Source organism: Pleurodeles waltl, chromosome 10 (genome assembly GCF_031143425.1).
Source record: "Pleurodeles waltl isolate 20211129_DDA chromosome 10, aPleWal1.hap1.20221129, whole genome shotgun sequence".
Lineage (NCBI taxonomy): Eukaryota > Metazoa > Chordata > Amphibia > Caudata > Salamandridae > Pleurodeles > Pleurodeles waltl.
In genome coordinates this window covers 38,035,201-38,050,305 of record NC_090449.1, presented here as the reverse complement: position 1 = coordinate 38,050,305, position 15,105 = coordinate 38,035,201, and the positions used below count along the sequence as shown (strand labels likewise).

Below are 15,105 nucleotides of genomic sequence, written 5' to 3'. Positions count from 1 at the left end.
ATCTCCTCATTCCTCTCCTCCTCATTCCTCTTCTTTCATCACCTCATTCCTCTTCTTTCATCACCTCATTCCTCTCTTTTCCTCTCCTCTCCTCATTTCTCTCCTGCTCATTCCTCTTCTTTCATCTCCTCATTCCTCTACTTTCCTCATTCCTCTCTTCTCCTCATTCCTCTCTTCTCCTCATTCCTCTGCTCTCCTCATTCCTCTCCTCTCCTCATCCCTCGCCTCTCCTCATCCCTCTCCTTTCCTCATCTCTCCTCATTCCTCCCATCACCTCATCCCTCTCCTTTCCTTATTCCTCTCCTCATCCCTCTCCTTTCGTCATTTCTCCCCTCTCCTCATTCTTATCCTCTCATCTCCTCATTCCTCTCCTCATTCCTCTCATCTCTTCATTCCTCTCATCTCTGCATTCCTCTCCTCTCCTTTCCTCATTCCTCGCTTCTAATCATTCCCCTCCTTTCATCTCCTCATTCCTCTCCTTTCCTCAATCCTCTCCTTTCCTCTCTCATCTCCTCATTCCTCTCTTCTAATAATTCCTCTCCTTTCCTCCTTTTATCATTTCTCTCCTTTTATCATTCCCCTCCTCTCCTTTACTCATTCTACTCCTCTCCTCATTCCTCTACTTTCTCATTCCTCTCATCTCGCCTCATTCTTCTAATCTCCTCATTCCTCTCCTCATCCCTCTCCTCTCCTCATTCTTATCCTCTCATCTCCTTATTCCTCTTCTCATTTCCCGCATCTCCTCAATTGTTTCCTTTCCTCTCACATCTCCTCATTCCTCTCTTCTAATCATTCTTCTCCTATGGTCATTCCTCTCCTCATCCCTCTCCTCTCCTCATTCTTATCCTCTCATCTCCTTATTCCTATTCTCATTTCCCGCATCTCCTCAATTGTTTCCTTTCCTCTCACATCTCCTCATTCCTCTCTTCTAATCATTCTTCTCCTATGGTCATTCCTCTCCTCATTCCTCATTCCTCTCCTTTCCTCATTTCTCTCCTTTTATAATTTCTCTCCTTTTATCATTCCCCTCCTCTCCTTTTACTCATTCTACTCCTCTCCTCATTCCTCTCCTTTCCTCATTTCTCTCCTCTCCTGATCTCCTCATTCCTCTACTTTCCTCATTCCTCTGCTCTCTTCTCCTCATTCCTCTCTTCTCCTCATTCCTTTCCTCTCCTCATTCCTCTCTTCATTCGTATCCTCTCATCTCCCCATTCCTCTTCTCATTCCTCTCATCTCCTCATTCCTCTCCTCTCCTCATTCCTCTCCTCATTCTTATCCTCTCATCTCCTTATTCCTCTTCTCATTCCTCGCATCTCCTCAATTGTTTCCTTTCCTCTCACATCTCCTCATTCCACTCTTCTAATCATTCTTCTCCTATGGCCATTCCTCTCCTCATCTTTCCTCATTTCTCTCCTTTTATCATCCCCCTCCTCTCCTTTACTCATTCTACTCCTCTCCTCATTTCTCTCCTTTCCTCATTTCTCGCCCCCCTGATCTCCTCATTCTTCTCCTCCTCATTCCTTTCCTCTCCTCACCTCATTTCTCTCCTCATTCATCATTCTTGTCCTCTCCTCATCCCTCTCCTCTCCTCTTCTCGTCCCTCTCCTCTCCTCATTCCTCTCCTCATTTATCTTCCCATGCCTCTCTTCTCATGTCCTCATTCCTCTCCTCTCCTCTCCTCATTCCTCTCCTCTTATTTCCTCATTACTCTCCAGTCCTCATTCCTCTCCTCTTTTCCTCGTTCCTCTTCTTTCCTTTCCTCATTCCTCTCCTCATTTCTCTTCTCTCCTTTCCTCATTCCTCTCCTCGCCTTTCCTCATTCCTCATTCTTGTCCTCTCCTCATCCCTCTCCTCTCCTTTTCTCGTCCCTCTCCTCATTCCTCTCCTCATTTATCTTCCCATGCCTCTCTTCTCATGTCCTCATTCCTCTCCTCTCATCTCCTCATTCCACTTCTCTCCTCATTCCTCTCCTCTTATTTCCTCATTCCTCTCCTCTCTTTTCCTCGTTCCTCTTCTTTCCTTTCCTCATTCCTCTTTTTTCCTTTCCTCATTCCTCTCCTCATTTCTCTTCTCTTCTCTCCTTTCCTCATTCCTCTCCTCTCCTCTCCTCATTCCTCATTCTTGTCCTCTCCTCATTCGTCCCCCCATGCCCCTCTTCTCATGTCCTCATTCCTCTCATATCTTCATTCCTCTCCATTCCTCATTCCTCTCCTCTCTTTTCCTCGTTTCTCTCCTCTCCTCTCCTTTCCTTTCCTTATTTATCTTCTCTCCTTTCCTCATTCCTCTCCTCTCCATTCCTCATTCCTCTCTTCTCATTCCAGGTTTTTGTGGGTGGCATCAGCGGAATGCCATCTTACAGACGCGTGACAGCGGGCACCAATCCAAGCCTTTCGTACTCCTGACTCCAATCACTGGGGACTTCTATAAAACTGTGAATGTATAAACCAAGCGGGTAGGAGTCTAGAATCGGAAGGGACTTAATAAAGGAGAACAACCTCCCAAAGACATGTTTGCTGTATTTATACCAAGGTCCTCAGAAACACCAAGGAGTAATTACATTGAAGAATGTTAATATCCTCTAATAAAATATTGACTTGGATTGGAAGACTGAATGGGACCCTTCATTCTGCACCAACCTCCTTCAAGATTCATGGGCCAGAGGGCTACGCGGTGCTTATCTTTTGCAGGTGCTTGCTTTGGGGGGCACTCATATTTGGGAACAGGTACTTAGTTTTCATCATCACACCATCCTCACTTGGAACAAGAGGGATAAAGGAAGAAATAAGTAGCAAGAAAAAATAGTGAGAACGACAACTAGAGATATGAGGAGGAAAAACTCGTCAAGAGGCAGATAAGGGGACAGGAGATGTAGGGTGCTGGAAGAGCAGATGTTTGGCCACCCCAGAATCCAGCAGCAGCACCAGTGAAGGATCCCTAAGGAAGTCCGCGGGCCCATGCATTTATTTTATCTTAATTATTTTTTAAATAAATCAAGCAGTATTGCTAAAGTGAAAGCAAAAGCAGGAAAACATAAAATGGAAAAGTAGTTTGTGGCAACTTCACTCTTTTAGAACCAGTATGTACAATTATGTATAAAAATAAAGTCAGGCAACAACCACACAGTGTGAACGTGAATTGAAGGTTTCTTCCAGATTTAAATATTCCTGTAATGTCTGGAGGTGGGGCTCTTTGCTGCGAATGTAGGCACTTGATAAACAAAGTTTTTCAAATGATATCGGTGTATACACACCAGCAAACAGTAGAAGGCCCTCCAAGTTGCCAAAACATATATGGTGTTGAGATTAGTCTGTCTCTTCTAAACAACTATATACATTATCTCTGATTTCATTTTTTGCAGCTACACCTATGAGAGTGTGAAGGGCATTTACCCCGAGTGCCAGTTTGTGTATGACCTGGAGTTGCCCCAGGACTTTGTGCCCAGAGTGGGAGATGGCGAAGTGCAGCAGTTCTACCTGTGGCCCATGGAGAAGGTGAGAAGGGAAATGTGAGGCCACGGACAGAGCGTTGTGGGGCGGTGATGTTCTACCTGTGGCCCTTGGAGAAGGTGAGGTGGGGGATGTGAGGCCATCGACAGAGCGCTGTGGGGTAGGTAGGTGTTTACCTGTGGCCCTTGGAGAAGGGAGATGTGAGGCCACGGACAGAGCGCTGTGGGGTAGGGAGGTGTTTACATGTGGCCCCTGGAGAAGGTGAGAAGGGAGATGTGAGGCCACAGACAGAGCGCTGTGGGGTGGGGGAGGTTTTACCTGTGGCCCCTGGAGAAGGTGAGAAGGGAGATGTGAGGCCACAGACAGAGCGCTGTGTGGTAGGTAGGTTTTACCTGTGGCCCCTGGCGAAGGTGAGAAGAGAGATGTGAGACCACGGACAGAGCGCTGTGGGGTAGGGAGGTTTTACCTGTGACCCCTGGAGAAGGTGAGAAGGGAGATGTGAGGCCATGGACAGAGTGCTGTGGGGTAGGGAGGTGTTTACCTGTGGCCCTTGGAGAAGGTGAGAAGGGAAATGTGAGACCATGGACACTTTACCACTGCTAAAACTGTTCTAAAGTACATATGCTGTATGTGTAAATTGTACTGTTGATTGGTTTATCCATGATTGCCGTATTTGATTTTCTGGTAATCCCTAGTAAAGTGCACTAGAGGTGCCCAGGGCCTGTAAATCAAATGCTACTCGTGGGCCTGCAGCACTGATTGTGCCACCCGCATTACTAGCCCTGTAAACAGGGCTCAGGCCTGCCACTGCATTGTCTCTGTGTGCAGTTTTAAACTGTAAATTCTAGTTGGCAAGTGTACCCACTTGGCGTTCATTGGTACAGAGCTCACCTATGATGCCTCCTTCGTCTGGTTGAGTTTAAAGAATACTAGTGTCTGTATTCCCAAAGGAAGATGCTGTGGGCATGACAGAACGAGATTGTTAGCAGTGAGATGTGCATTGACAGTTGTGCACAAGAAGCTTCAGCACTAGTGTAGAGAAGGGCACCAGCCGACGTTCCTTGGTGCGGGCCTCAGCATGTGCTGCTTCATTTGCTGGAGTTGGGATGTTGGGCGCTGTGATAGTGACTGCTACCACAACTGATACTAGTTTACTGCTCCTTCCACATGTTATGGTTTTCCTTTTGTCACTTGACACTTTATTTCGTGTTTTGGTCCTAGGTGAAAGAGACCATAGCAACCACCGACTTCAAACCCAACTGTGCCTTGGTGGTGCTCGACTTCCTCGTACGTCATGGATTCATTGACCCTGACCAAGGTGAGGGCCTGAGAAGGTGGGTGTAGAGTGCCAGCCTTCTCACTATCACTGTTCTAGTGAGGGCTGAAAACTCTGCATCATGGTGGCCTGTGGATAGGCCTTCCTGTTACTTGCCCCTGTGACTATGATTTACTTTTGTCTGTGCCTAGGGATATGGTTTCCTCTTTTTGTGTAGAGTGTAGCTCTTCCTTGTCTGTTCCTGGAGGATGCCTTCCTTTGTCTGTGCCTGGTGTTTGCCTTCCTTTTGTCTGTGCCTAGTGTATGCCTTCATTTTGTCTGTGCCTGTTGTTTGGCTTCCTTATGTCTGTGCCTGTTGTATGCCTTTCTTTTTTCTGTGCCTGGGGCTATGCTGTCACCTTGTATTTGCACGGAGTGTGCCCTCCTTTTGCCTGTGCCTGGTGTATGCCTTCCTCTTGTCTGTTCCTGGAGGATGCCTTCCTTTGTCTGTGCCTGGTGTTTGCCTTCCTTTTGTCTGTGCCTGGTGTATGCCTTCCTTTTGTTTGTGCCTGGTGTGTGCCTTTCTTCTCTTCTGCCTAGAGCAGCACCTTATTGTTTCACAGCTGCCTTGGACACAACCTTCCTGTCACCTGCACAGTGCCTATGCCTGTGTGTGCCTGTAGGCACGCCTTCAACGCACCTAAGCATGGTGCTGTTCCTTCCTTTCTAAATGATCTTTTTTAAATGTTCGTTTCGTCATGGTAATAGAATTTGACAACACCCAATAACATAAACGTGTGGACAGTCTACTCATTAATCAGATATTGTCAATTCCAAATAGCTTAGTCTTCCCAACTTTGCACGCACTGAGCCACTGTTATATATGTTATCATCTGCATCACCTTCAACATTGTCTCCTGGCTGGTTTTCCATTATACGTATGCAGCTCTACCCTACTGAACCTTCCATACATCTCATTCCGCCCTCCCACAGGGTCTCAAAGGCTTCCAGTCTTTCAGTGGGCTTCATCATTCTACATTCTAACACCAGAATAATGTTATCCTTGATTATCTCTGCGTCAGTTCAGTTTATCCTTGTTCTACTTCAAGAGTTTCATCCAGGACTAGGAGGAGCTCTGTAGTGCTGCCCATTCTGCGAGGCCCTCAGTGAGTTTGTCATCTCTCCTTCCTGCCTTCGGCTGACTTTCTTCTGCCGTGGCCCGTCCCGCCATGTTCCTAATCGGGGATGGCACCCTTGCCAAGCGCTGGGTTAGCCGGTGGATGGCTATTCAATGTTTTGCCAGTACCTCCGTCATGTTACTCCTTTTACTTTTCAGAAGGAGCCCCATGGGCATTCTTCTGTATTAACTCAATAGTGCCCCAGTTACTGTTGGTAGCTTTTCCATCATATGTAACCAAGTTTGTACATGTGAACATTGCCATGTCATGTACAAGGAGTCTGTGCTGGGTTCCTGGCATCGCGATCAGGCAGAGGAGCACTCAAGATAAATCACTCTTAACTTGAGTCAGAACAAGTAGGTCCCATTTAGGTAGCTGAACAGAGCCAATGTAAATCCTGCATTACTATATACCCTTTAAAACCCAGGCGCACGCCTTGCCCCAGTATTTCTGTGAGTGGTTCCTCATAGTCTTTGACCCATCTCTACCACGCCTCCACAGCACCACCACCTTGGTCCTGCGTTAGCGTGGTATATATATTAGAACCTTGATGTCGTCCTTGTCCTAGTGCTATCATCATAGCCACTGTCTGTGTTGTCTCTGGGACCTTGGGAAACAACTGCCAAAACTCTGGCAATGTGCACCCTGCAAGAACGCGCCTCGGATAATACCAGCACTTCTGCACATGTGACAGATCTGGTTCTAACATAGATGTCTCCCAGTATGTTGCACCCTGCCTCCCTGCATTGTGTTACTCCACCTCCTGCACACTTTGTCTGAATGGGGGGATACTCCACAACCACATCTCAGCTGCAAACGACTGGTACCTCAGAGCAACTTTCACCGTTCATCCCAGACCCGACCTACCTGCCTGATGGTATATGGAAAGTGCGCTAGGATGCTCCTTCCAGCATGAGAAGTCCCAGGAGTGGTATGTTTCCCTTCGCCCCATTTAGTAAATGTTTCTCCCAGGTAATGTTTCCGTCCAGCCACTACACATCAAACTGCAGTTGGGACGCCCTGTAATGAAGATCTACATCTGGGAGTTCCAACCATCCCCTTCCCCATGGCAGTTATTAGGTGTCCAACCTAACTCTATTGCACTTTCCAGCCCAGACTAGGGCCACAAACAATTAGTGCAGTTGATGGACTCTTGTCCCTGAACCTCATAGAAACACTGAGGCAAAACCACATTCTTTACCCGTGAGACCTTACCCATCACCGACAGCAGCAGCGTCGATCAAAATTCAATTATTCTCTTTAGTCCCATCACAATGCACCCATAGTCAGCAAACAGTGGGCACCAACATCACATGTAATCTGGATACCAAGGTTGCGAAAACTAGAGATCGATTTGAGACTAACCGCTGAAAAGTAGAGTCCTCAAGTTCTCCAACCTCCAGTAGAGACACAGAACGCTGTCTTTATGGCTCCCTGCGTGGCAATATTTTTGTTGCTTCATCCTCCATGGGGCATGTTAGTTATATGAGGTTCTCCCATATTCAAAAACCAGGCCAAAAGCCTCCCAGTTGTATCAACTTTCATGTAAAACCACCATTCATATAAACCCTGCTAAAGCTTTACATTGTATGCCAAGTAACCCCCTTGTTTCTCTTCCGGGGCATCACATCTGGCAGTTTGTCTGGGTGGTGTGCAAGGTCTGCCCTCAAAACTAGCCCTTTCGTTTTCCTGATATTTTAGCTTTTGCTACAGCTTGGTACTATATATTTTGGTGGTAGGTTCTCATCTGAGCACAACCTGAAGTGCCTCCCATTCTCCTGCTGTGCTTTTGGTAGTCTCAGTTGTTCTCTACACTGTTCACTTTTACTCCACACAAGCAGTCCGGTGATGCTTGCTGAAGCAGCTGCTCCACTGTGAGTCACCAGATCAGGACCAGAGTTGTACTCCTTTCACCTTTGTATAATGCAGTGAGTGGGGACCTGTCTGACATGAATCCAGCCAGTTTCATGGGCTCCCTATGTCTGCAGTCGTGATCCTTTACAGCCAGCACATAATCCAGCCTGCTAGAAGTGCCACAGATATATCCGCCAGGCGAATTCCCTGCATGGATTCCACAAATCTTTTGGCAGGTGTATCCCACCCTGACCAATGTACAATGCTCACCTCGTGTTCACACGAGCTCCGTGTCAGTATAAGGCAGCGCAATCTCCAATATACTCTTGAGGAGCACCCAGTCGCCCACCTTTGGTGCAGATACATTGAAATAACCCGTCTCCTGGTCATCCAAAGCACCCTGCTCCAGTAGATGGACACCTAGCAGTGGTGTTCGTGGAAGCCTCTTTCGCCTTCAATGGGATGGCCCCCGCCACCCAGCTCCATTTCCCATGAATACTTGTCGGTCCAGTGAGCGGTGCCTTTCCTTCACCCGTTCTTGACTCTATAGTTCTTTCTCCCGGACCTTACGTTCGTTGGCGCCCTGGGACTGTGGCTTGCACTAACCTGTGCTGGGTTATGCGTTCTTTTCATCTGTATTTGTGGCCTTGCCTTCATTATGTTTTTCTTTGGCTGGTGCCATGCTTACTTTTTTTTGCTTTTGCCTTTGTCTCAGCTTCCTTTTGCCTCTGCCAGGGCTAATACCATTCTTTTACTCTGATGGAGTCTGAGGTAAGCAGAACTAACCTACCAATTTAATAAAAAAAACAAGAACTGTGCAGTTATCTGTTTGGAAGTGGCATACCTTTGTGGAGGTCTCATGCTGCCTTCTTCCGGTACCCGCACCATCAGTGCCATGGGCCGCATGGTCACTGTATTGTGTCCTGCCCATCTCTGTACTGTGTCCGAAACATCAGTGTGCTGTGCCACCGCCATCACTGTAACATGCATGCACCATCACTGTAATATGCATGCACCATGACTGTAATATGCATGCACTATGACTGTAATATGCATGCACCATCACTGTAATATGCATGCACCATCACTGTAATATGCATGCACATCACTGTCTTATGTGTGCATTGTTACTGTAATATGCACGCACCATCACTGTCTTATGTGTGCATTGTCACTGCTATATACATACACCATGACTGTAATATGTATGCGCCATGACTGTAATATGCACCCACCGCCCACTGTCTTATGTGTGCATTGTCTTTGTAATATGCATGCAATGTCACTGTGATATGCATGCACAATCACTGTAATATGCATGCGCCATCACTGTCTATTGTGTGCATTATCACTGTAATATGCATGCATCTTCAGTGTCTCATGTGTGCATTATCACTGTAATATACATGCATTGTCACTGTAATATGCATGCATCTTCAGTGTCTCATGTGTGCATTATCACTGTAATATGCTTGCAATGTCACTGTGATATGCATGCACAATCACTGTAATATGCATGCACAATCACTGTGATATGCATGCACAATCACTGTAATATGCATGCACAATCACTGTGATATGCATGCACAATCACTGTGATATGCATGCACAATCACTGTAATATGCTTGCAATGTCACTGTGATATGCATGCACAATCACTGTAATATGCATGCACAATCACTGTGATATGCATGCACAATCACTGTGATATGCATGCACAATCACTGTAATAAGCATGCACCATCTCTGTGGTTTGCCTTCACCATTGAAGCGCTCTGTACATGCCATCACTGTCCCCTTCCACCAGAACTCCTCTGGTGACGGAAATATGCGGTGCGTACAACAAGTGTTCCAATGTGGGAAATACAGCATGATCTGCATCATGCGCTGTAACACACAAGCACACATGCACATGTTTTATTTCTTCAGTATATTGCTAGTACAGCCACTCTAAGCTCCTCAGCACAGTTGAGAAGAAAATACATGATTTTCTCTGATCAAATGTATGTACGTATGGTAGAGAGTGAGAGGTTAGCGCGCTTGCACCTGTTAGCTCTTAGAGACTGATGTCTAGGTATAAGAGACCAAGCGATCATAGTCATCCTGCCAGCAGCACCGTGGGATTGGACCACGTTCATCACTGGAAGAAGGAGAGCTTCCTCTGCGAGAACAGGACCAAGCCCAAGAGCCTCACATAGGGTGAAACTGAGCATGCGCAGTGACTTAACATGCTACCCAACCAGGTCCAGGGACCCCTCCATGAAATACTCTAAACCAAGGGCTTTGGGATAACTTTTGATTCTGAAATCTTGTTTGCTTCCAAGTCTCCAGCTCTCTCTACTTCAAAACATCCTCCCGGTTTCCCACACTGACCACTGAGTGGAGTTGACAAGAGACCTTGTCATGGCATGCCTGGACATAATCTGCACTGATTTTTCAATGAATCTATGCCAGGCTACACAGGCAACAGAACCAAGCACCAGAGTGTGCCTAAACCTCCACCAACACAACCACATCTTGCCTCCCCCTAAAGTTCTCCACAGGCTTCCAGTAGAAGCCATAATAAAATGCAAAGTTCTCTGCACTGTCTATAACACCAGCTCGGCGAAGTGCCCAAAAATCTACAGAAACAGACATTACTTTAGAACCAGATTTGTTGCCTGTGCACACACCTGGTCCATTACTGATCCTTCAGTAGGTAGGAGCCCTGTGGCACATCCCTGGAAGTCCAGGGCACAGACTGAGACTCACTCAACCCACCTTGAACCCTGAATCCAGCGTCAAGTCTCAGGAAACTGCTGAAGAGTGAACTATTTAGAGCTGTTTTTTTAACTGAAGACCTCACATATCACTGGTTGTGATGGAAGACTGTCAGACACAGGCACTCACCCTGTCAGACTGAGCTCCACCATTCCCTTCCTTCTTCATTAAACTCTACACCTGATGTCTGTTCCTGTGCTTTGAGTCATTGGAAGTCATTGCATTTTATCTGATCTTTCACTGCTGTTTAAACTCAGAGTGAAGTAGATAAGGGGGATCAGAGAGTGGGTGTGCACTTCTTGGTCGATGAGCAGGAGGTAATTATTTATGTATCCAACCACACGTTGCGCGGTCTGCTTTGCTGCCGCTGCTTTAAAGTAAGATGGATAAAATCGGAGTGCGCTAAAATAATTCTTAAGATCATTGGCAAACCACAAACACCTGTGGTCTCCTCGATCACCTGTGGTCTCCTCGATCACCTGTGGTCTCCTCGATCACCTGTGGTCTCCTCGATCACCTGTGATCTCTGTGATTACCTGTGATCTCCCTGATTTCCTGTGGTCTCCCCGATTTCCTGTGGTCTCCACGATTACCTGTGGCCTCCCCGATTACCTGTGGCCTCCCCGATTACCTGTGGCCTCCCCGATTACCTGTGGCCTCCCCGATTACCTGTGGTCTCCATGATTACCTGTGGTCTCCATGATTACCTGTGGCCTCCACGATTACCTGTGCCTCCACGATAACTCCACGATTACCTGTGGCCTCCACCATTACCTGTGGTCTCCACCATTACCTGTAGATGTCCATGGCTTCACCCTGCCTTTCACCGGGATCCAGGGATACAGCTGATGTAAAAACCTCTGGGATGAGCATTACTTAATGTTACGTTCTGAGTAATGTTGATGATTATTCTATTTGAAACTGAAAAAATGACCTTGATTCGTTTATTTTGATTTTCTCCCTCCCAGAACCGTATTACCTGGAGTTTGTTGAAGGCCTGCACCAGGCGCTCTGAGCAGGAGATGCTGCGAGGAGGCTCTTCTGCTCTATCTTCAGAGGGTGGAGTCCTCGCGGAAGGTGAAGCTCCGTGAGCCACAGGAGGGAAAAGGACAAATCTAACTGTGGGGGCCGGATTAGGAGGCGGGGGAGTGAAAGCGGTGTTTTTAGATTGGGATATCAGACTCTGTGGGTCAACCAAACAAATCAATGGAATAGTGGAGGGGTGGTGTTTCTGTATATTTCCAACTAAAGTCTACTGCAGCGTGTGTTAAGGGATATGGTCGTATATGGACTTGTGTGTAATTCTTAAACCCTCCATTAGCAAACCATCAGCAAATGAAGAACAAAGCAAATAGGGCAGAGTGATGAAGCCAAGTTTAGGAACTTGGAGGTCTCCCTAACTGTACCATGCTGGTGAAGACTTGATGGTGACCACTTCCGAGTCCTTTACAGCGCCACCTACTTACGCTGACAGATGTCCTCGCCATGTGCGCCGTACGGTGCAGACAGCGGTGTCCTCCAAGAATCTCAGATCACCTCACTTTGTGGGTTTCGTGCAGTCTTCTTTCAGTCAGCTCGTGTTTACTCCGAGGGAGTCCTGTGGCTACGTTTATAGGACTTGAAGTGTCAGAAGGATAGAGCCAGCCTCATGTGGGCTGGTACAGCCATGTACCTTACTCTCTGGTGGCCAGTGGTTGAGTGTTCCAGCATCAGCCAAGACTTGAATACACACATTCCATCCTAAGATGTCCTGCACACATCACCGTTGTGGTACACTGGATGGGAGAACAGACAGATGTGTACTGTTGGGCTCCTGCTTGCAGGATGTTCTGTACTCGACAGGAGGTTCTCGAAGATTACATGTTGATGATCCTTTGAATGCTACCTCCCCACACTCAATAGATGTGCTTATGTTGTACGTGTTTAGCAGTATGAAGTCTGATGTTTTTGTACATTTAATGCTCATTATCCATCCCCTGCACAAGATTACTTTCTCCCAAAGCACATACTCCCAGATTGATTAAGCTTTTAGGTCTAAAAAAGACATTTTAAGTTCCCCACTTTCAAATTTGAGCTGTTGTTACCTTTTAGCTGCCATCATTTTGGATTTCTGATGGCTACTATGACTTTCTAATTGTAGGTTCATTGCTAGATGGTGATAGGAGGCAAAAAAACGTTAAAAGCTTTAGAAAGGCAGAGCGTTAATGGTTAAAAAGCGACCACTGGCTTTATATCTCATGCCTCACTGTGAAAGTTCAGAAAAATACAGGTTGGGGTTAATGAATCCCCATTGCAGGGCGAGCTTCCAGGCCATGAACCAATTGTGCACCTTGAGTAACTTGAAAGAGTAATCCGGTGTCTTCAAGCCCTGCTTCTTTATTTCTGGACTTGCTCTTATTGTTTTATCCTATGTTATAAGTGCGGTAATTTAAGGGTTTTGGAGCAAATCATCTATAGAGTGGCATGATTAGACTGTCCATCTCCATCCTGAGTGAGAGAGGCTTGAAATAACTTTAAAATATGTATTTTTTGGTCTGTTTAGGTAGATGGCTAGCTATACAGACAGATATAGCTGTATATTGATTTGTATATTTAAATATATATAAATCTGTATAGTTAGATATGTCTGTCTGTATAGTTACATAGATATATGTATATAGAGAGAGATCAATTGATCAGTCTCTATCTGGGCCACGATTAAAATGCAGACTGGAAGCAATGCATCTAGAAGAAAGACTTAACTTATGTTTGGTACAGAGAGATGAAAGACTCCAAGTGGTCAAGTTCTTCTGCAGGATTAGAGGAAATGCCATAACCAGAGGCACTGGATTTATGTGGCAAAGGAGAACTGTCAGGGCAAGGGTTTCACCTATTAATACCAGAATAACACCACAATAAAGCAATTACTGCAAGAGAGTTATGCTTTTTCTTTGATTCTGAGGTCTTTTGAACGGGCAGTAATGCTCGTTGCATGAAAAGCCCTCTGACTTCCAAATAATCTTGGGGCGCATTTTGCATCTTTTGCTGTTATAGGACACGCAGGACTCAAGTCCTAAAAAAGTAGTGGGGGGACTAACCACGTTAGATAGTATGCAAGTTACATCATGGAGCGTGACATAAAGGAGCGGGATATCAAACGTGGAATCATAGGAAGTGGCATCACAACCAATGACCCCACAGAAAGTCACATCACAAGAAATGTCATCTGATCTTAAGACCTTACACATGTTTAGCAGGTCTATCATGAGTACATCTGTGTGCATTACAATGTTTAACACATGGGATTTTGCGTCAGGTTGTGCCAAAAAAGTGACGCAACCCTGTTGTAAAATCTGGGCCTCAACTTATACATTTATTTTTTTTAAACTCTGCCACAAATAAATTGTCAACAAGAAGAAATGTGGCAGTAAATCTTTTATGCTTAATTGGTTGCAAAGTCTGCATTTTAAAGTATGTTATGGGGTTAAGGCACCTGCTTCAGAGATCTTTGTGTGTCAGATAAATCTCAGGGAATAATAAAAATGGTGAGATAACTCTGGAGATTAATGCACTTGCTGGAGAGATCTGTATTTTGTCTCGTCTCAGTTTTGAATCCAAGTAGCATAGAGGGTTATCGCGTCTCCTGTAAGCACATCATGTAATATGCAGATAGCACGTTTTTATTTTATGTAGATTGGTAAGTGGGTTACTGCTCTTAAAGTGGAAATACTTTAGTTACTTGCAGTTAATAAATTGTACTCTTTCTAATATAGCACACTGAGCTATGAAGAAGATAATGACTCCTATGTTATGCAACCCTCACTGCCTTTTGTAACACATTGTGTAAATTGATGTACACATAAATATATTAATTGTCAATGTAAAACGTTTACATATGATGTAAAGCCCTCTGACACCCTGCATTGGGATGAATAGAGCTATAAAACCATGAAAAGTGGTATTTAAATTGTTATTTGTGTACATACTGGGACAGACCAACACATATGACGTTCATACAGTGCATTCATATATCTAATATTCAGGGGTTGCATAAAGTCAAAATCTGCCTCTCTACTTGAGAAGTGAGAAGCTGTGCGCCTTTATTTCCCCTCCATTGCATCTAGCAGTGGCGACCCAACCTTTAGGGCGGAGGGGCCACACCCCCCCCCCACCTTTTGCCCCTCATGAAGAGTGTCTGTCAGGCTGAACAAAGGCCAGCCTGACAGACACTCTTCATGTTCAGCTCAGGCAGCCAGGAGCAGACATGTGCGATTTGCGCAGATTCCTGACTGCCTGAGCTGAACTTTGCTAGGCTGAGGAGGTGACAGCTCCTATGGGCGTGACCTCCTCGGCTCAGCAAAGGTGCCTCAAGGCCCTGCCCTGCGTGACGAGGAAAGCGTCACCCATTGACACTTGCCCTGGGCGCTTCAGGTTTAAGCCCTGAAGCGCCCAGGGCGAGTGTCAATCAGTGACACTTCATCACAAAGTAGGGTGGGGTCGGGTCAGCAGTCTCACCTGGAGGCTGAAGGTAAGTCGATGTGTGTGATGTTTTAAACTGAATGTTTGGTGCGCGCGTGCATGTTTGAGTGTTATGAGTGTTGTTAATGGATGTGCGTGCGTGCGTGTGTGAAA

General features: G+C 46.0%; 1 protein-coding gene across 1 annotated transcript in view; it reads left to right on the top strand.

Annotated features, from left to right (window-relative positions):
* Positions 1-14,428, top strand: part of LOC138261014 (uncharacterized) — a 56,298-nt gene extending 41,870 nt beyond the window's left edge. The window contains exons 6-8 of the mRNA XM_069209612.1: positions 3,359-3,491; positions 4,668-4,764; positions 11,463-14,428. Of these exons, the coding sequence (XP_069065713.1) occupies positions 3,359-3,491; positions 4,668-4,764; positions 11,463-11,509 (277 nt within the window). The 3' untranslated portion in view covers positions 11,510-14,428. The remainder of the gene's footprint in view (positions 1-3,358; positions 3,492-4,667; positions 4,765-11,462) is intronic.
* The last annotated feature ends 677 nt before the right edge of the window (positions 14,429-15,105 follow it).